At 37.1% G+C, this 14,946-nt stretch overlaps 3 protein-coding genes and 1 non-coding gene across 4 annotated transcripts; all 4 read right to left on the bottom strand.

Moving 5' to 3' along the window:
• Window positions 1-1,143: 1,143 nt before the first annotated feature.
• Window positions 1,144-4,189, bottom strand: LOC147533591 (putative TPR repeat-containing protein At2g32450). The gene has a single exon (XM_086645877.1). The coding sequence runs from the start codon at window positions 3,694-3,696 to the stop codon at window positions 1,282-1,284; it is 2,415 nt and encodes an 804-aa protein (XP_086502003.1). The 5' UTR covers window positions 3,697-4,189; the 3' UTR covers window positions 1,144-1,281.
• Window positions 4,190-6,372: 2,183 nt separating this feature from the next.
• On the bottom strand, window positions 6,373-7,724 carry LOC147533592 (glyoxylase I 4-like). Its single transcript, XM_086650414.1, has 4 exons — window positions 7,338-7,724; window positions 7,137-7,245; window positions 6,823-7,045; window positions 6,373-6,675 (listed from the first exon to the last, which is right to left on the bottom strand). The coding sequence occupies exons 1-4, from the start codon at window positions 7,505-7,507 to the stop codon at window positions 6,572-6,574; spliced, it is 606 nt and encodes a 201-aa protein (XP_086506540.1). The 5' UTR covers window positions 7,508-7,724; the 3' UTR covers window positions 6,373-6,571.
• Window positions 7,725-11,358: 3,634 nt separating this feature from the next.
• TRNAD-GUC (transfer RNA aspartic acid (anticodon GUC)) lies at window positions 11,359-11,430 on the bottom strand. The gene has a single exon. It is a non-coding gene; the product is annotated as a tRNA-Asp (tRNA).
• Window positions 11,431-11,694: 264 nt separating this feature from the next.
• Window positions 11,695-12,823, bottom strand: LOC147533594 (glyoxylase I 4-like). The gene is made up of 3 exons (XM_086650487.1): window positions 12,477-12,823; window positions 12,241-12,355; window positions 11,695-12,128 (listed from the first exon to the last, which is right to left on the bottom strand). The coding sequence occupies exons 1-3, from the start codon at window positions 12,638-12,640 to the stop codon at window positions 11,826-11,828; spliced, it is 582 nt and encodes a 193-aa protein (XP_086506613.1). The 5' UTR covers window positions 12,641-12,823; the 3' UTR covers window positions 11,695-11,825.
• Window positions 12,824-14,946: the final 2,123 nt, after the last annotated feature.

The following is a 14,946-nucleotide window of genomic DNA, read 5'->3' on the forward strand; positions in this document are numbered from 1 at the left end:
CTTTTAGATGAGCAATTCGAAACGATAAAACATATCGATTCGTTAATGAACCTAATTGGTTAGACCCATTTCATACAATACAGACTGAAGTAGGAATTAGATTTTGAGTTTTAAACTCCTTCAATGTCATGTCATAAACTTGTTTTGTTCTAAACTTGATTAAGTTTACAAAGTAAAATCTAACTTTAAGGTTCTACTTACTAGGTAACTATTGTCTCTTCTGAGTTGGAACCAGAATCAGGTTTAAACCGAGTAGATGCATAACTTAATACCCGTGAATGTGGTATAGGAGCTCCATGACTGCCTGGATATGTTGGTGGAGGGTCGAAGATCACATAATCGTCTTCCTCCTCTGGATAAATTGCAGATTTAGTTTCATATTCTTCCCATGCTCTGTTATATTTGAGACCTTTTTCATGTGAACTCAAGACCAGAGATGCCGATGAAAGTGTTTGAATTTCATTATTGAGGACAAAAACAAGGACCATTATGAAACTTTTAATCTCCATATTCGTGATCATCAGAGCTTGATTATCATATTCTGTTCATTTGAATATCTTTGTGATGATAAATAGTATCTGAAATAATTCTTGCAGAACAAGTATAGGAATCAAATTTTGGTTGAACAAGACATAATAGATGGTCTAATGAAATTTCTCTCACTCCTATCATGCTGAAAGCAAGGAATACTCATGTAGTTGGCATGTCCTGATAATTGAATTTTGAACTACCAAATAGTTAAATACCATACCTACAATCTTTCGATCTAGGGGTAGAATCGGAAGAAACAAAAGTTACTTAACTGTTCATAGATGGAACCGTAAATTTAGGTACCGTAAGTTTAGGTAGCCGCTACTGTCTGTCGGACAAATATAATAGGCCTAGTCACGGGTAGAATCGGGGATTAGGCCTAGTCACGGGTAGAATCGGGGATTATGACTTTTATCGCTATGTTCCATTCTGTCTTAAAACCTTCATTACACCTAGGAGCTGTTGTCACCGGTTGAAATTCAAAAGAAGTGTTCAAGACAGTCACCTAACACAGATGAAAAATTGAAATGCAACATACACCACAATAATTCTCCGATACTTAATGAACTTGACACGAGAAAGAAACTAAAATAGAATGAACTCCACAAGCAGTAATGAAAAAATGATTCCTACGAATAATATCGAGGCAAGTTATTATACAAGAACACAAGATTCTTAAGAATTCACACTGAGATTAGAAGGAATGGAGGAATATTACAGTGTTTTTGAGACACCGTTCTGGTAGAGTAGCTATGGATCATTTTCCGGAGAGCTCTTTGAATGCGAACTAAAGAACATGCACTTATCTTTCATGGCTTCTCTCTCATTCCCATATTCTTTAAACCGATACTCTTCTTGCTTATAGGAAGATGGCACCTTCCCTTCGCTATAGCACTGGTTGCACAAGCTAAAATGAGATTTCATTTCTTTGAAGCGAGACCCAATAATGGGATAGCGGCAAACCGAGCAAGTATGGTTACCATGGCGAGTTCTATCCTTGTTCTCAAGCTTCCCAAGAGTGTCCATGATTCCAAAACCCCAATCTGGGTCATCAAACATCAAAACAAATTCGGGGAAGGAGATCAATGAAGTGTCATCATTTTCTCCATGAACTTCTAACAATTCACTTGCACCTTGAGAAGGAATATAAACTGCCCTCAAGAACTTGATATATGTCAAGGCATCAACTCGTCTGATCTGACCACCAACTTCATTCACGGGACGCCACATGAGTGCATCAAAGGCAGTTCGTTTTCGTTTATCAGAAGCACTGCCACAGATGGGAGCAAGAATAGCAAAGAACATGCCTAAATCCACCCTACCCACACCTGAAGCATCCAAGACAGAAAGGATCCTCTCGTTGATAACTTTAACAGCTCCTTGGAATGTCTCGGGCTTTAGAAAATGAAGCAACCTTCGAAGAATTACCTCTAATGTAGCTTTCCGGATTGATTTCTCAGGTACACCTGTACCAGAATAAGACACGGGTACCTCGGATTCGTTCATTTCTTTCTTCAGAAGGTCAACTTCGCAACGATACAACCTTGTAAGCCTCTGAAAGGACCTGATACCCAAAGCATTAGCTAAATCCTGCCTGAGTGTCGTCCTCTTATCGGCCCTCTTAAACTTTGACATTTCGACAATAAGAAAAGGCGCTTCACCATTAGTACCATCATTTGCCTTAGGTTTCTTCTTCTGCAACTGCTTCAAATGAGCAATCGCATTATGCAACTCGACCCTATTAGTCATCTTAAAAGCCTCTTTCAAAGCTTTTCTAGCTTCCTCGGATTCCCCTGCCCCGAACAAGGCCACAGCTTTATTAAGCTGAGCTCTCCAATTGTTCGGCCACACAGCTAAAACCCTAGTATACATCTCCGAAGCTCTTTGATACCTACCCATATCCATATAAAGCCCACCCAGGTTATATAAAGCATCAACATGTCCTGGTTTCAAATCGATAACCTTCTGAAACTCTTGAATTGCTCTCTCATCCTCTCCCATGGCATGTAAAGCCGACCCAAGATCACAATGTGCATCAGCATAATCAGATTTTAAGAAAATAGCTTCTTCTAGGGCTTTCTCAGCTGCCCTATACTCTCCTACCCCAAAAAGAGCACTACCCAAAAGTTTCAATGCCCTAAAATGTGTTGGACAAAGAATTGCAGCTTCTCTATAATGTTCACAAGCACTTAAAACCATACCTTCGCCTTCGAGAGAAATCCCAAGATTGACATGAATTTGAGGAAGAAGATAAGCCCATTGGTTCCCACCAGCTTCTGCAGCTTCAAGAGCTAATAAAAACTCTTCCTTCGCCTCTTTATGCCTTCCGATTACATATAAACAATTTCCAGCCCTAAAATGTGGTTTAATATCAGTAGGTTGTAGCTCACAAGCTCGTTTAAAACTCGTCAAAGCCTCCCTAAACAACTGGTGTTCGTACAAAATCCTACCAATCGCCATATGCCCATCGAATGCCTCTTCTCTTGACCTAGACGCATCAGCTCTGTTTCTCAAAACCCCTAATTCCTTCACAAATGCTGCGTAATCGTTGCCTGATTCCTCCCAAATGATTCTTCTTTCTGAGATTTCTGATGAAGGACCTAATTCCCTAGACCAACCAGCATCTGAGTAAACATCAATATTATCCCCTTTTAATCTTCCTTCTTTTGCTTGCTTTACTTTCAACCTCTTAATCAAAATCTCTAAATCATCAACAAGTTTCCATGTATCATCAAAGACAATTCCATGATTAGGGGAAGCTGCCCAAGCTTCTGTTGATCGTTTTTTGTTCTGCTCCACAATTCGGTCATCCACAATTGAGGAAGAAGATGCTTCATCAGAAGTCATGGAAATTTGAACAGATGATTCAGGGTTAAGTTCTAATCCCAAAGCGTCGGTGTCACGATCAACATCTCCGGCACCATCATCGTAAGTACGAAGAAGGCCATTGTAAGTAAGACCCTTTTCTCCATCAATGAACTCACCGTACGTTTTAAAAACCTCATCTAGAATTGCATTGATCTGTTCGTCGCTAAATTTAACCCTAGGGTTTACAGCTACAACAAGAGAAGCCATCTCTTCTCTATTTAAACCACCATCTTTATTTGCATCAAATCGTTGAAATATTCTCTTCACCTTCTCCGCTCTACTTCCCCTTGAAGCCATTTTATCTCAATTCTTGCTTGAATTTGAAAATGACAGAATTAGGGCAAGAGGAAGAAGAGAAGAACAAGCAATAAAGATAGAAACTTTACCTTCTTCTAGGGGCTTCAGTTCCAGAGAAATGACAACAAACCCATAAAAAAGTGAAATTGAAACGTGAAAATTGAGATTTATCTCTTGGTTGTTGCTCTGAAAATTGAGATTTGGGGGGTAAAAGAAGTGAGGGTTTTTCAGTTTGAGACTTGTTCTATCAGATCCGTGTAGAGAGAGAAAGAGAGAAGAAAAGGAGTGGTGGAGAACAGGAAGGAGAAGAGAGAGAGTCTTTTGTTTTTCTTCTTCTGCATTTTTTTTTCTTTTTGGGAAGACGTGAAAGAAGAAATGAAAAAGTAAAGGCCTTTTGCGAGCCGGCACCCGGCCGAACCCTGCATGATTGGAACCGATTTGTGAAAACCGATTTTGTTAGTTTGGAGTTATAACTATTTTGAGGTTAGAAATAAGAACCAAATTGTCGACCTAAGGATCCAACCATGATTATTTGTTGCTGGTGAGACCATGGTAGTTGTGGTACATCAATTATAGCCATGGGCCCATGGTGAGTCTTATCTTATATTTATTTATTTTTTTGTTGAAATGGTGAGTCTTATCTTATAGTTTAACCTATAAAATGAATCTAAAATTTACTCAAATTACTAGCACTTATATGTTTTATATAAGTTGATGGGACATTTTGCATTTTTAGCCAATTACTTCAAAAATGCTGACCCGATAATATAAAGAATCATATTTTTTGGGGTCCGAAAAGAGTGAAAAGAGTGTAGAATATTTTTAGCTTCATAATATAGAATACTATTTGGGAAGTACACAAAAGAGATCAATATTACTATGGTGAATGACGATTGGACTGGAGATGCCCCATCTCGTGTCATTTTTTTTTTTTTTGTTGAAGGCCATCTCGTGTCATTAATCTCATGAGTAATAGGAGACGGAACGTGAACCTTATTAACTACTTGTTTACTAATGGTATGGTCAACGGATTTTGGCTATGGTATGGTCAACGTATTTTGGCTATTATAGTCTAGAATGCAAGATCAGCTCCAACTCAGACTCCGCATAATGGGAAGCATAGCCGCGTCTCTTTACAAGAGTCTCACTGATTACAACACTTCGAAGCCTTGGACTACCACTTCGCTGAAATTATAATGTATTCTTCACCAGCACGCTTGTTGCATAGCTAGTAAGATGCTACTGATGATTACCCGCAACTTCTTATTGGTGGTAGTGTACCTTATTCAAAAGTTATACACACAATCCCACTTTGACTCAAACCTACCGTAGAGAGAGAGATGAGAGATGTGAGACTACTTGGGACCTTACCATTGGTCGCTACTATTAATTGATAGAGGGAGGGAGAAGAAGTTCAAGAGAGAAAAAGAAATAGAATGTATTGGTATTGCAGAGAAAGATAGACAAAGAAGACAAACATAAACAGAGAGAGACAAAATGTCGTAGAAAATTTTATTTTATAACTAATTTTTCTATTAAGTTTAGGATTAACAAGTGTATCTAATGGAGATATATTTAAGATCTCCATCATAGATTTTTTTTTAAAGTTCTCCGGTTCACCACTTAGAGCAAGCTAAATATATGAGGGGGAGGACTCCCAAATTATAATTTAGGAGTCCAACCCCTCATAGATTCATTCCGTTCGGGTGCCGGGGGGTTGGGCTCCCCTCAGGCTGGGAGTCCAGAGGGAGGGGCTCCCATCCCTAATATTATAGTCGTCGGGTCCGGACTCCAACAACTATAATAGGGGTGGATCCACCGGTTCTATATTGGTTTTATTATTCTTTTATGTCTTTCATTTTCAAAGAAAAAGTTGTTTAATCTGTTTTTAAGTTCTTCTCTAATTTTTTTGTTTTCCTTTTAAAATTCTTTTTCGAGAACTATAGGAGTACTAAATATACATTGAAACTAATAATTTATGGTTGAAAAATGAAGTTAACATTCCGCACACGTACATCACAGACGTTTAAGTTGGAAGCTTTTTATTGAGAGTCTGTCTTCGTTGGAATTGAAGGTTCCCAAAATGATAACCCAAACCCTATACATTATGTTTGCTCTTTGAACAGACAGTTGGCTGTTGGCACCTGAGATCTTTTGAAGTTTTTATTAAATGACCCATTTGAGATGCTTTTAGAGTTAGATTTGTGTGCTACTTAATCATTAGTAATTAATAGTTAGTAATTAATGATTAGTAATTAGTAGTAGTAAATTGAATGTTGATGCACAAGTGATGTCCGTGATACTAAGTTTGTATTGCATGATATCGGACATGAGCAGAAAGAATACGTTATCTATTCACAGTGAGAAGCTTGCCGTTGGACTTCTTAGGCTTCCGTGTAGGGCTACGGTTAGAGTCCTCAAGAACTTAAGGATATGTGGGGATTGTCATTTTGCTTTCAAATTCATGTCTAAAGTGGTTGAAAGAGAGATTGTTGTGAGGGATGGAAAGCGACTTCAACATTTTAGTCAATTACGTGTTTTTAGATCGGGGTTGTATTTCTTTGGACGGTTCAAATGACAAGTGATGGTGCCAAGACCTTGATGGCCTTGATTCTAGTGGCAAACCAGTATGGAGCTCGTTTCGCCAAATGGTACAAATCATTTTAACACATCTCATGAAATAAATTTTCAATTCATTTTGTGTTTAAATAATCACATTTCTCTTAATATTTGGTAACTTGGCATAGATATATTACTATAATCTATACAAATTTTATTACAGATATAACAAAAATAAATACATTAGTAGAAACACAGTCGTTTAAAAGAATAAGAAGAAAAAAGTGGGAAAAAGAATTTATATTTTCCAATGAAGTTACATGAAAATCTCAATCATGTTAGTGAACAAGCTCTCCATCATTCTTCTTTCCATTGCTTCAGTTTGAAAATTCTCCGTTCTCGCTGATGGTGCTTCCTTATCTGCATTAATCGCACACAAATCATTTAAAAATTGTGGTACAACATAGACCTCGATTCCATCTCCAATAATGAGTACTTAGAGATTTACGGAGTATTTTATTTGCATATAGACATTTTCTAAAAAGGATTTGGTGAAAATTAACTTACTTTTGGAATCATATTCAATGTATGATTTGACAGGTGTTTTAAGGGGACACGAAGAAAGAGGAAGAACAGGAAGATTATCGCAATTGCATATCTCAATCATATAACCATCTGGATCATGGAAGAACAACTGATCAACGAAGATTCCTCCTTCTTCCACAAGGGCAGTCTCGTATTTCATCCCCATGCCTTCGAGCTTCCTCTTCACCACTTCTATATCAGTACACTATAGAAAAAATCATACCAATTAAGGTAAGTCTCTCATAATTAAAAACAAGACAAATCCAAAAAAAAAAAGGAAATGCATGAAAACTTACTTGGAAGGAAATGTGATTATCTTTAGGGTTGATAATTGAAGGCTTTTGTGGAACATCATTAATTGAATTGCACTGCAATAAATGTATCCCAATTCCATAATTGAATAACCTATTCAAGTTAATTTCATCCAAATCAATTAGAATGTATGAAATGAAGTAATTAATTAGTTAAAGTAATTAATGAAGGGTGAGATTAATTACCATGCTCCTTCAAAACTGAAAGAAGAAGGTCTTCTGATGAGTACAAAACCAAGAACTTGTTGATAGAATTTGGCTGATTCAGCTACTGATTTGCAAAGGTATGATACATGGTTGAGTGAGAGCAATGGTAGAGTTTGGTTTACTACCTCTTCTTGGCTAATTATTCCCATTATCTCTTTTTCTTCCAATTGGGTTCACTACTAATTCTCTCTCTCTCTCTCTCTCTCTCTCTCTCTCTCTCTCTCTCTCTCTCTCTGTTTCTCTGATGAGAAAAGCAAAATTCTCTTTCTGAATTTTAAGAAAGTAAAATGTGTGAAAACTTCTCAATCTGTTGTTGTTGTTGTTGTGGGAAGATGATGGATGAGATTGGTTGAGATGATAAGTTGTATTTATAAATGGATATTTGTGAGGAAGTCCTCCCTAATAATAGAAACTTGAATTGGGATCCCTTAACAGAGGAATGAAAGTAGTTAGGTTTAGATTGGCCTCCACCTTTGACACAAGTCATCAGTCTTATCACTTTTGTATCTGTCATTATCACTTATCAGGGTTTTTCCCCCTTGGTTCCTTGTCACTTGACCCAACCTAGACATGGGATTATTTTTCATCTACTTTCTCTGTACACTTTCTCTGGTTGGGGTATTGCTTAGTTGCGTTTGCTTGGTCGTGGTGGAGGTGGAAGATTGGCCTAGTCGAATGTGGGTTGGGTCACGAAGAAGTGAAGGTTGTAATTTGCAATGGATGGTAGATGGTGGTGGTTGAGGAGCTGACGTAGTTGAGGTGACTGCAGTGACAAACAAAATGTATTGATAGCTAGTTCTCAAAAAAAATCTTCTGAGTTCTGACTCTCTACGTAAGTTGTCATAATAAAGGTTCCCAAAACCAATAGTAAAGGACTATAAAACGTTGTAGGGTTATTCATAGAACTTGTCTCAGAAGTAACATTCAGATTGGTATGGCTCTGTCAGATTATTCTCTTGATTCTACGGAGGAGTGAATTGTAATTTCTTAAAATAAGAGGGTGTGAATCATAATGAGGAGGCCAATGTAATATAATCTGAATATATAATTGTATATATATATATCTTTTTTTTTTTTTCGTTAAGGTGTAATTGTATATATATATCTTGTGGAGAGGTGATGATAAGGAGGGAAAGTCAGCTGCTCCAACATGCAAGTGTGTATCTTATAAATACATATAATATTTCACGTTCTCCATTTAAATGAAGAAAAAAAAATGAAAATCACAACTACATGAGCTGGATTCAAGTGGGATTCCTATCATGACAAATTGACAACCAGTATTGCTTAATTATTTGGGATGAGTTAGCATTTGGTGAAATCAACAAATCAATTGATTACTAATCAAATCTGAAGACTTCATACATACTAGGTTTGTACCTAAATAAGATTATGAAATAATTAATTATAGGATCATAAGATCAGCTGATTCAGACAATAAGACAGATTAAGTATTATCAACAGCAGTACTATATCATTGTGAAATGCGGTTGAAAACGCGTGGATACAACTAAAATATTTCATTCATTTCTCATTATTGACACATTTTTCTTCTTCCTACCTTGATTATTAATTAGCTTTAGAACAACTCGTTTTAAACATTTTCCAATAGGGTCAAAATTATGCATTTCGAGTTTGACCCATGAAAGCCAAAAATAGTCCATCCAAAAGTGGTTGAATAAATAAACGTGGCCATTTTGGGGTGATAAGGAAAGTGTTTCTACCTCAAATTTTTCCAACCAAAAATATCTCGGATGGACCTTCGACCCTACCATATTTTTCTTCCCTTCAAATTGGTAAGGCTAACCCGTAGAATATTATTATAGTGAAAATCAACACGTCGTTGTTTGCCGTGAAATAGGTTTTACAAATCGAACCACGTAAATCTCTTGTGTCCTGTGTGATTGTCTATTTTGATTATATTTTTCTTTATTTACTTGATTTCATGTCCGCTCTCTCTCTCTCTCTCTCTCTCACAATCTACTCAAAATTAATAAACTTTTTGGTTCAAAAATCTCGTTTTTTTTAAAGCGTGGGTGATTTCTCCCAATCCGAGAAGGTGTCATGGATATGAGACCACGAAGAGCTTTGAATCGGCTCCAAACATATATTTCGAAACTAGTGTTAAGAGGAAGGAACGAGATTGCATAAGATTTTTTCCACACTAGTTTTGGGGGGAAAATCTTACTTAATTTGAGCTTGTGCAACGTCTACTATGTGCAAACTTGTGTTGGCTTTGGTATAAGATTCATTCTAAAACACTGACGTTTCCATCCTTGTATGTTTTCACCTTGAAAATTCATTTGCATTCAATAGGTTTTAGTCCATTGGACAAATCGACCAAGCTCCAAACTTGGTTTTCAGACACGGGTTCCGTTTCTGATCTCATAGTTACAAGTCATTTTTAAGATTCTGGACTCGTCGCAGCTTCTGTGTAGGTGTTAGTCTCATTATCTTTAGAAGTAGGGCATTCGTCGTCTGAAATAGTTCCTTGAGCCTCTGAGACTCACAAGGGGTTGAACAACTGGTAAAACACTCTCATTTCGGGGGTTTTCTTGTGAGACACTCTCAACTCCTTGAGAGTTCTCTTACGAACCCAATCTGACTTGTGCGGAAGGCTCGTCCAGTTCATCTAATTATACCTATGCTTTCCTATTAAGAATCTCTTGAGGCACGGGACCGTTGTAACTGACGTTGGCACATCATTGTCATTTTGTTTCTTGAATCGAACTTCTTCGATATTTAAAATTTTCTTCACTTGTCTTCTTGGAAATAAATTCATTTTCAAGGAAGACATTATCACGAGAAACAAACATTTTGTTCTCTGAATGTTTGTTGAGGTAATAACTCTGTTTGTATTTTGAATAACCATAAAGAAACATTTGTCTAACTTGAGTGCAAGCTTGGCTACCTCTGCCCGCCCCATAGCAGACCCTTTCGGTACCTTTGTCCGACTCTTAGCAGACCATTTTGGTTACTTTTAGGTGAATCTAATCATTTACACTCTTATATCTCATTCCCTTTAGTCAGATCTTCTAATAATCGAGTCGACACTCTTTCGTGTAACCCGTCGTAAGATCCGGCCGACGATGTCGCGAGTCTTCTACGTGACCTGCGGGTCGTAGTTGGGACTTGGGAGGACCTACTTGTGTCTCGAACATTAGCACCTGTTTTCACAAGGCGGGTGAATACGAGCTGGACTCATGCATTTGGTCTTTTTACGGCTCTGGTGGTGGTTCGAGTGGCGGACTCTCAGACTGCTTTCCCAATCTTAGATAGACCAATGGTGGTGGTGGTGGACCATGGTAGTGATTAGAGAGGGCGACGAGAAAGACACAATGAGAGACACGATGAAAAGACATGCAACTTTCAGTTTGATTTACTCAAAGGTAAATCACCGAAACCCTAACTAGGGTTTCAGGGATTTGCCCTTGATGGATTGCAACGAAGTCGCTAAGATCCTACTGTCGTATTTGGTTGTAATCCATCACTTATCTTTATTAGACCCTCTGAAGGATTCGAGTCAAACCCTTCATTGAGGTTTACCAAAACTCAGTCATTGAGGATTCATGCCATGAAATCCTGGATGAGGGTTTTTGGTCTAAAGTGCCTTTTTTTTAAACCCATGTTGAGAGTTCCATGCCAGACCCTCCACAAGGCTCTATTGTAAAGAGAAGGCAAACTAGGCCAATGGTTTGGTTGGAGAGCGATATTTCCCAAATGAGCAAGACAGAAAGTTTCGGCAATAGACCCCTTCAGACTTGTGTAGTGTGCATAAACTTGGCTTGGTCATAGTAAATTGATCTACTCAAGATTCTTTGCAGTGTGAATAGCACAAAAGTGTGGCAACTAAAATTTCCGTAAGAAAATTTAGGTATGGGCCTGGGGTATGTTTTGAACCAGCAACTGCCCAAGAACCAGGAAATGAAAAATGTTAAAGAGTGGTTTTAAAGGCGCCGTTGTGTTTTCCATCAAAAACTCAGACGTCGCAAAATGGAAACGCCGCTGCCGGGGATCGAACCCGGGTCACCCGCGTGACAGGCGGGAATACTTACCACTATACTACAACGACTAGATGTTATTCACTCTAGAGTTCACTTCTTATTACTAAGAACATCTCCTAGTAAAGGGGTAAATATTTTTATGGAAGTTAGCTCATTTTTTTCTTTTTTTTGTTGAAAGAGTTAGCTCATTAACTTGAATATGTTGAAAATCAGTGGGTTTGATACAATTTTGAATAACAAATGTCTCGTCTCTGCTCCTCTAAACGGGCCACTTCTATAAACCTAGCAGTAATCACACACTTACGTTACGTATAAGTTTATAACACATACGCTTAATGTGTAGTTCATATACGAAGATTAGATATCATGTGGAACATAACATAATCATACACCTACTTCACACCATAACACTTACAATACTTGAGCATGAGACTTTTTCTATGATAAATACACGTCGTAGTACTTAAAACGATATATTAATCATCTCCTTGCTCAAACTCTCCATCATCATATTCTCCGTCATTCCACACCTAACTACAACTGCCTTTGTATGTGCTACTGTAACCCTCTTATTTGGCTTGAAAGAACTCGAGGAAGAGAGAGGAACAACAGGAAGATTATTGCAGTTGCATATCTCGACCATATATCCGTCCGGGTCATGGAAAAATACTTGATCAACCCTGATACCACCTTCTTCCACCGTTGCTTTTGCATATTTGATTCCCAACTCGTCCAATCTCATCTTCACAAGTTCGATATCGGTGCACTAAATACATTAACCAAAAAAAAAATGAAACAAATACAAAACTAGCTTAGTAATTTAATATTAAACATGATTAAACAAGAACTTCAACTTGAATAGAAAGAAGAATCTTCACTTGGAATGAGATGTGGTTATCCTTTGGATTAATGGGTCGCGATTCTCGCATTAACTCTTCTTTGTCTAGGTCACTATTTTTCAGCAAATGGATACCGACCCCATAATTAAACAACCTATAAACCGATAAATAGACTATGATCAAATACATTATAAGATATAGGTACTCAAAAGGTTTTATTTTACATTTTATAAGTGCAAACATAAAATACACATTAAGGGTTATATTTAACTAACCAAGCACCATGAAAGTTGAAAGAAGAAGGACGTTTGATCATAACAAAGCCCAATATATCTTCGTAAAACTTAACAGAAATCCTGACTGATCGACATAACAACGATATATGATTCAAAGATAGGAGAGGCAATGGAGCAGAGTTTCCTACTTCTTCAATTTCCATTTCTAAACCTAGCTTATATTATGATAATGTATGATTTACTTTGCTTAGAAATCTGAACTATGAACCACCCTTTTATAATAGAATGAGGGTTTCCAAAATTTCATTGTTGAGTGAGGGTGTGTGTGTGTGTGTGTGTGATTTGAGAGAAATGAAGGTGGACAAAGTAGCATGAAGCTTCTTGGCAAATTCCCACTCTCTCTCTCCATCTATATATAGAGAGAAGGATTGGGACAAGTAAATAACTAGTAATTTGTCAAAGTTAGAAATGAAACTACCAATACTGTTAATTTCCTTACTAACAAGAAAAAGGATAGTACAACAAATGACAAAACTTGAGAAGTTTCTTTGATACTTCAAATTAGTCATGTATTCAAATTCCGGTGGTGCTAAAAGCACCCCAACTTTGTGTTGTAAGTAGGATTATTAGTTTGACTAGTGCCAATGAACTTTGACCATTATATTTTATAAACACCCAGAAGTATTCTCTTCTATATTTTTCTTCCCAAAACTTACAAAAGAATCAATAAGAGTTATCTCCAACCAATGTTCACCTAAGAAAAAAAAATCTCTAATGAAATACATAATTAAACATTTCTTCACCCATTATTTGATGTTTGAATGTGACATTTATAAAGGTTAACGGCCTAATGGGTGCTTGTTAGAAAAGCTGAATAGTTATAATATTTTTTTAAAATAACCCGTGTCCTAATAGAATCGCTTGATTATAGCACAAAAATCGGGTGCCTTTAACGGCACCTTTTTTTATGTAAATACATGACCTATTAGCTTATTCTTTCATAATTGGGTAAACAATAGAGAGCCTATCTATTTAGATAGTTATAGCAATACAAGGATGGGAATGATTTCCTTCCCAAGATTGTGTTGCATTATTCGATAACCCAAATTTGTCTAGTTTATAGGTCATGTAGATGCTTTCACGAGTAAAGAGTTTGAAGTTGATGGTTCTCAAACGAAATCGCTTCTTCATGGATACTTGCATTGTGTTCTTTATCTTCTATGGAGTGCTTGCTAATTCCGACTCATATGCCTTTATTATTGGTACGCATCTCCCTCAGTAGTAATGATACTTTCTTGCCTCTATTTTACCACCTTTAGACCCAAGACGATGACTTTTCCTTCAGATTAGATTGGATTATTCGAGCTAAACGTTCCCACCATATTGCCTCTTCCATCACGCATTATGCTATTACTTTTGAAGACTAGTTTATTCATGGCCTTCCACGGAAACCACAATAGGTATAAGCTAATCTTCACTCCCTCATCATTAATTGCGTTTTCGATCCATTCTTTTAACACTTCTTGGATGCTTCTACCATCATCTACTCGAAGTCAAGGGGATCGAACCCACATTTCTTTTGCAATCTAACTAACACCTCTTAAAATAGGTGATTAACATCTTCTTCATTGCACATATGGCTCATTTTTATGATTAAACATAAATGATTTCATTCTTGTTGGTTGAGCATCTTGAAGTAGTGTCCATATGAACATCTAAACCCTTGGAGCAATGTTCATTTTCTTCCAATACTTAGTCTATGTGAATGCATCTATATCGGCGTCCTTCAAATTTAACTCCTTCCACTGGGCCTTTAGGAGCATAATTTTAGTGAGTCGTCACTTCGGTTTTCTTTCTTCCGGTGTGAATATAAAGTACCCCATAGTCAAAGGCCTTGTGTGGAAATAAACACCTTTAGGCACCTATGAGATGCAAAATGTTAAAAAAAACGCCGCTGCCGGGGAACGAACCCGGGTCACCCTCGTGACAGGCGGGAATACTTACCACTATACTACAACGACTAGATGATAATTCGTAATATATTTATTAACTTGTCGATGGATTACAATCAGATATTAATCTAATGGACGTAGTTTAGTAGTACTGAGTCATCATTATGATGTTTTCTGTCTATTATTCCTATCATTTTGTATAGGGATAGAGACATATAGTCCATTCATTACCTAACCTCCTCTTAATTTCACCACTAATACCTAACCCATTACTTTAGTTACTCTTACTAGGAGTGTTCCATAAGAGTCCAATGGAATACTTCTACAAAACTATACCATGAAGTCTATATTTAGCCCTTTTTCCCATATAGCTACTAAGATTATATATTGTATTTCCTATCGGAAAGAAGACCGAAAGGAACCACAGTATATGACTACTTCAATTAGGGGGTGTCTTTTTCTTTATGACAACTAACTATAACGAAAAAAAAGTAGGTTATTTTCACCGGCAAGTAAACGTTGTTCTCATAAAATCTCTCAAGAAAATGACCGAACTC

The sequence above is a fragment of the Eschscholzia californica genome, unplaced genomic scaffold (assembly GCF_041429995.1).
Source record: "Eschscholzia californica isolate CP2 unplaced genomic scaffold, dmEscCali1.0.p SCAF_6, whole genome shotgun sequence".
Taxonomy (NCBI): Eukaryota; Viridiplantae; Streptophyta; class Magnoliopsida; order Ranunculales; family Papaveraceae; genus Eschscholzia; species Eschscholzia californica.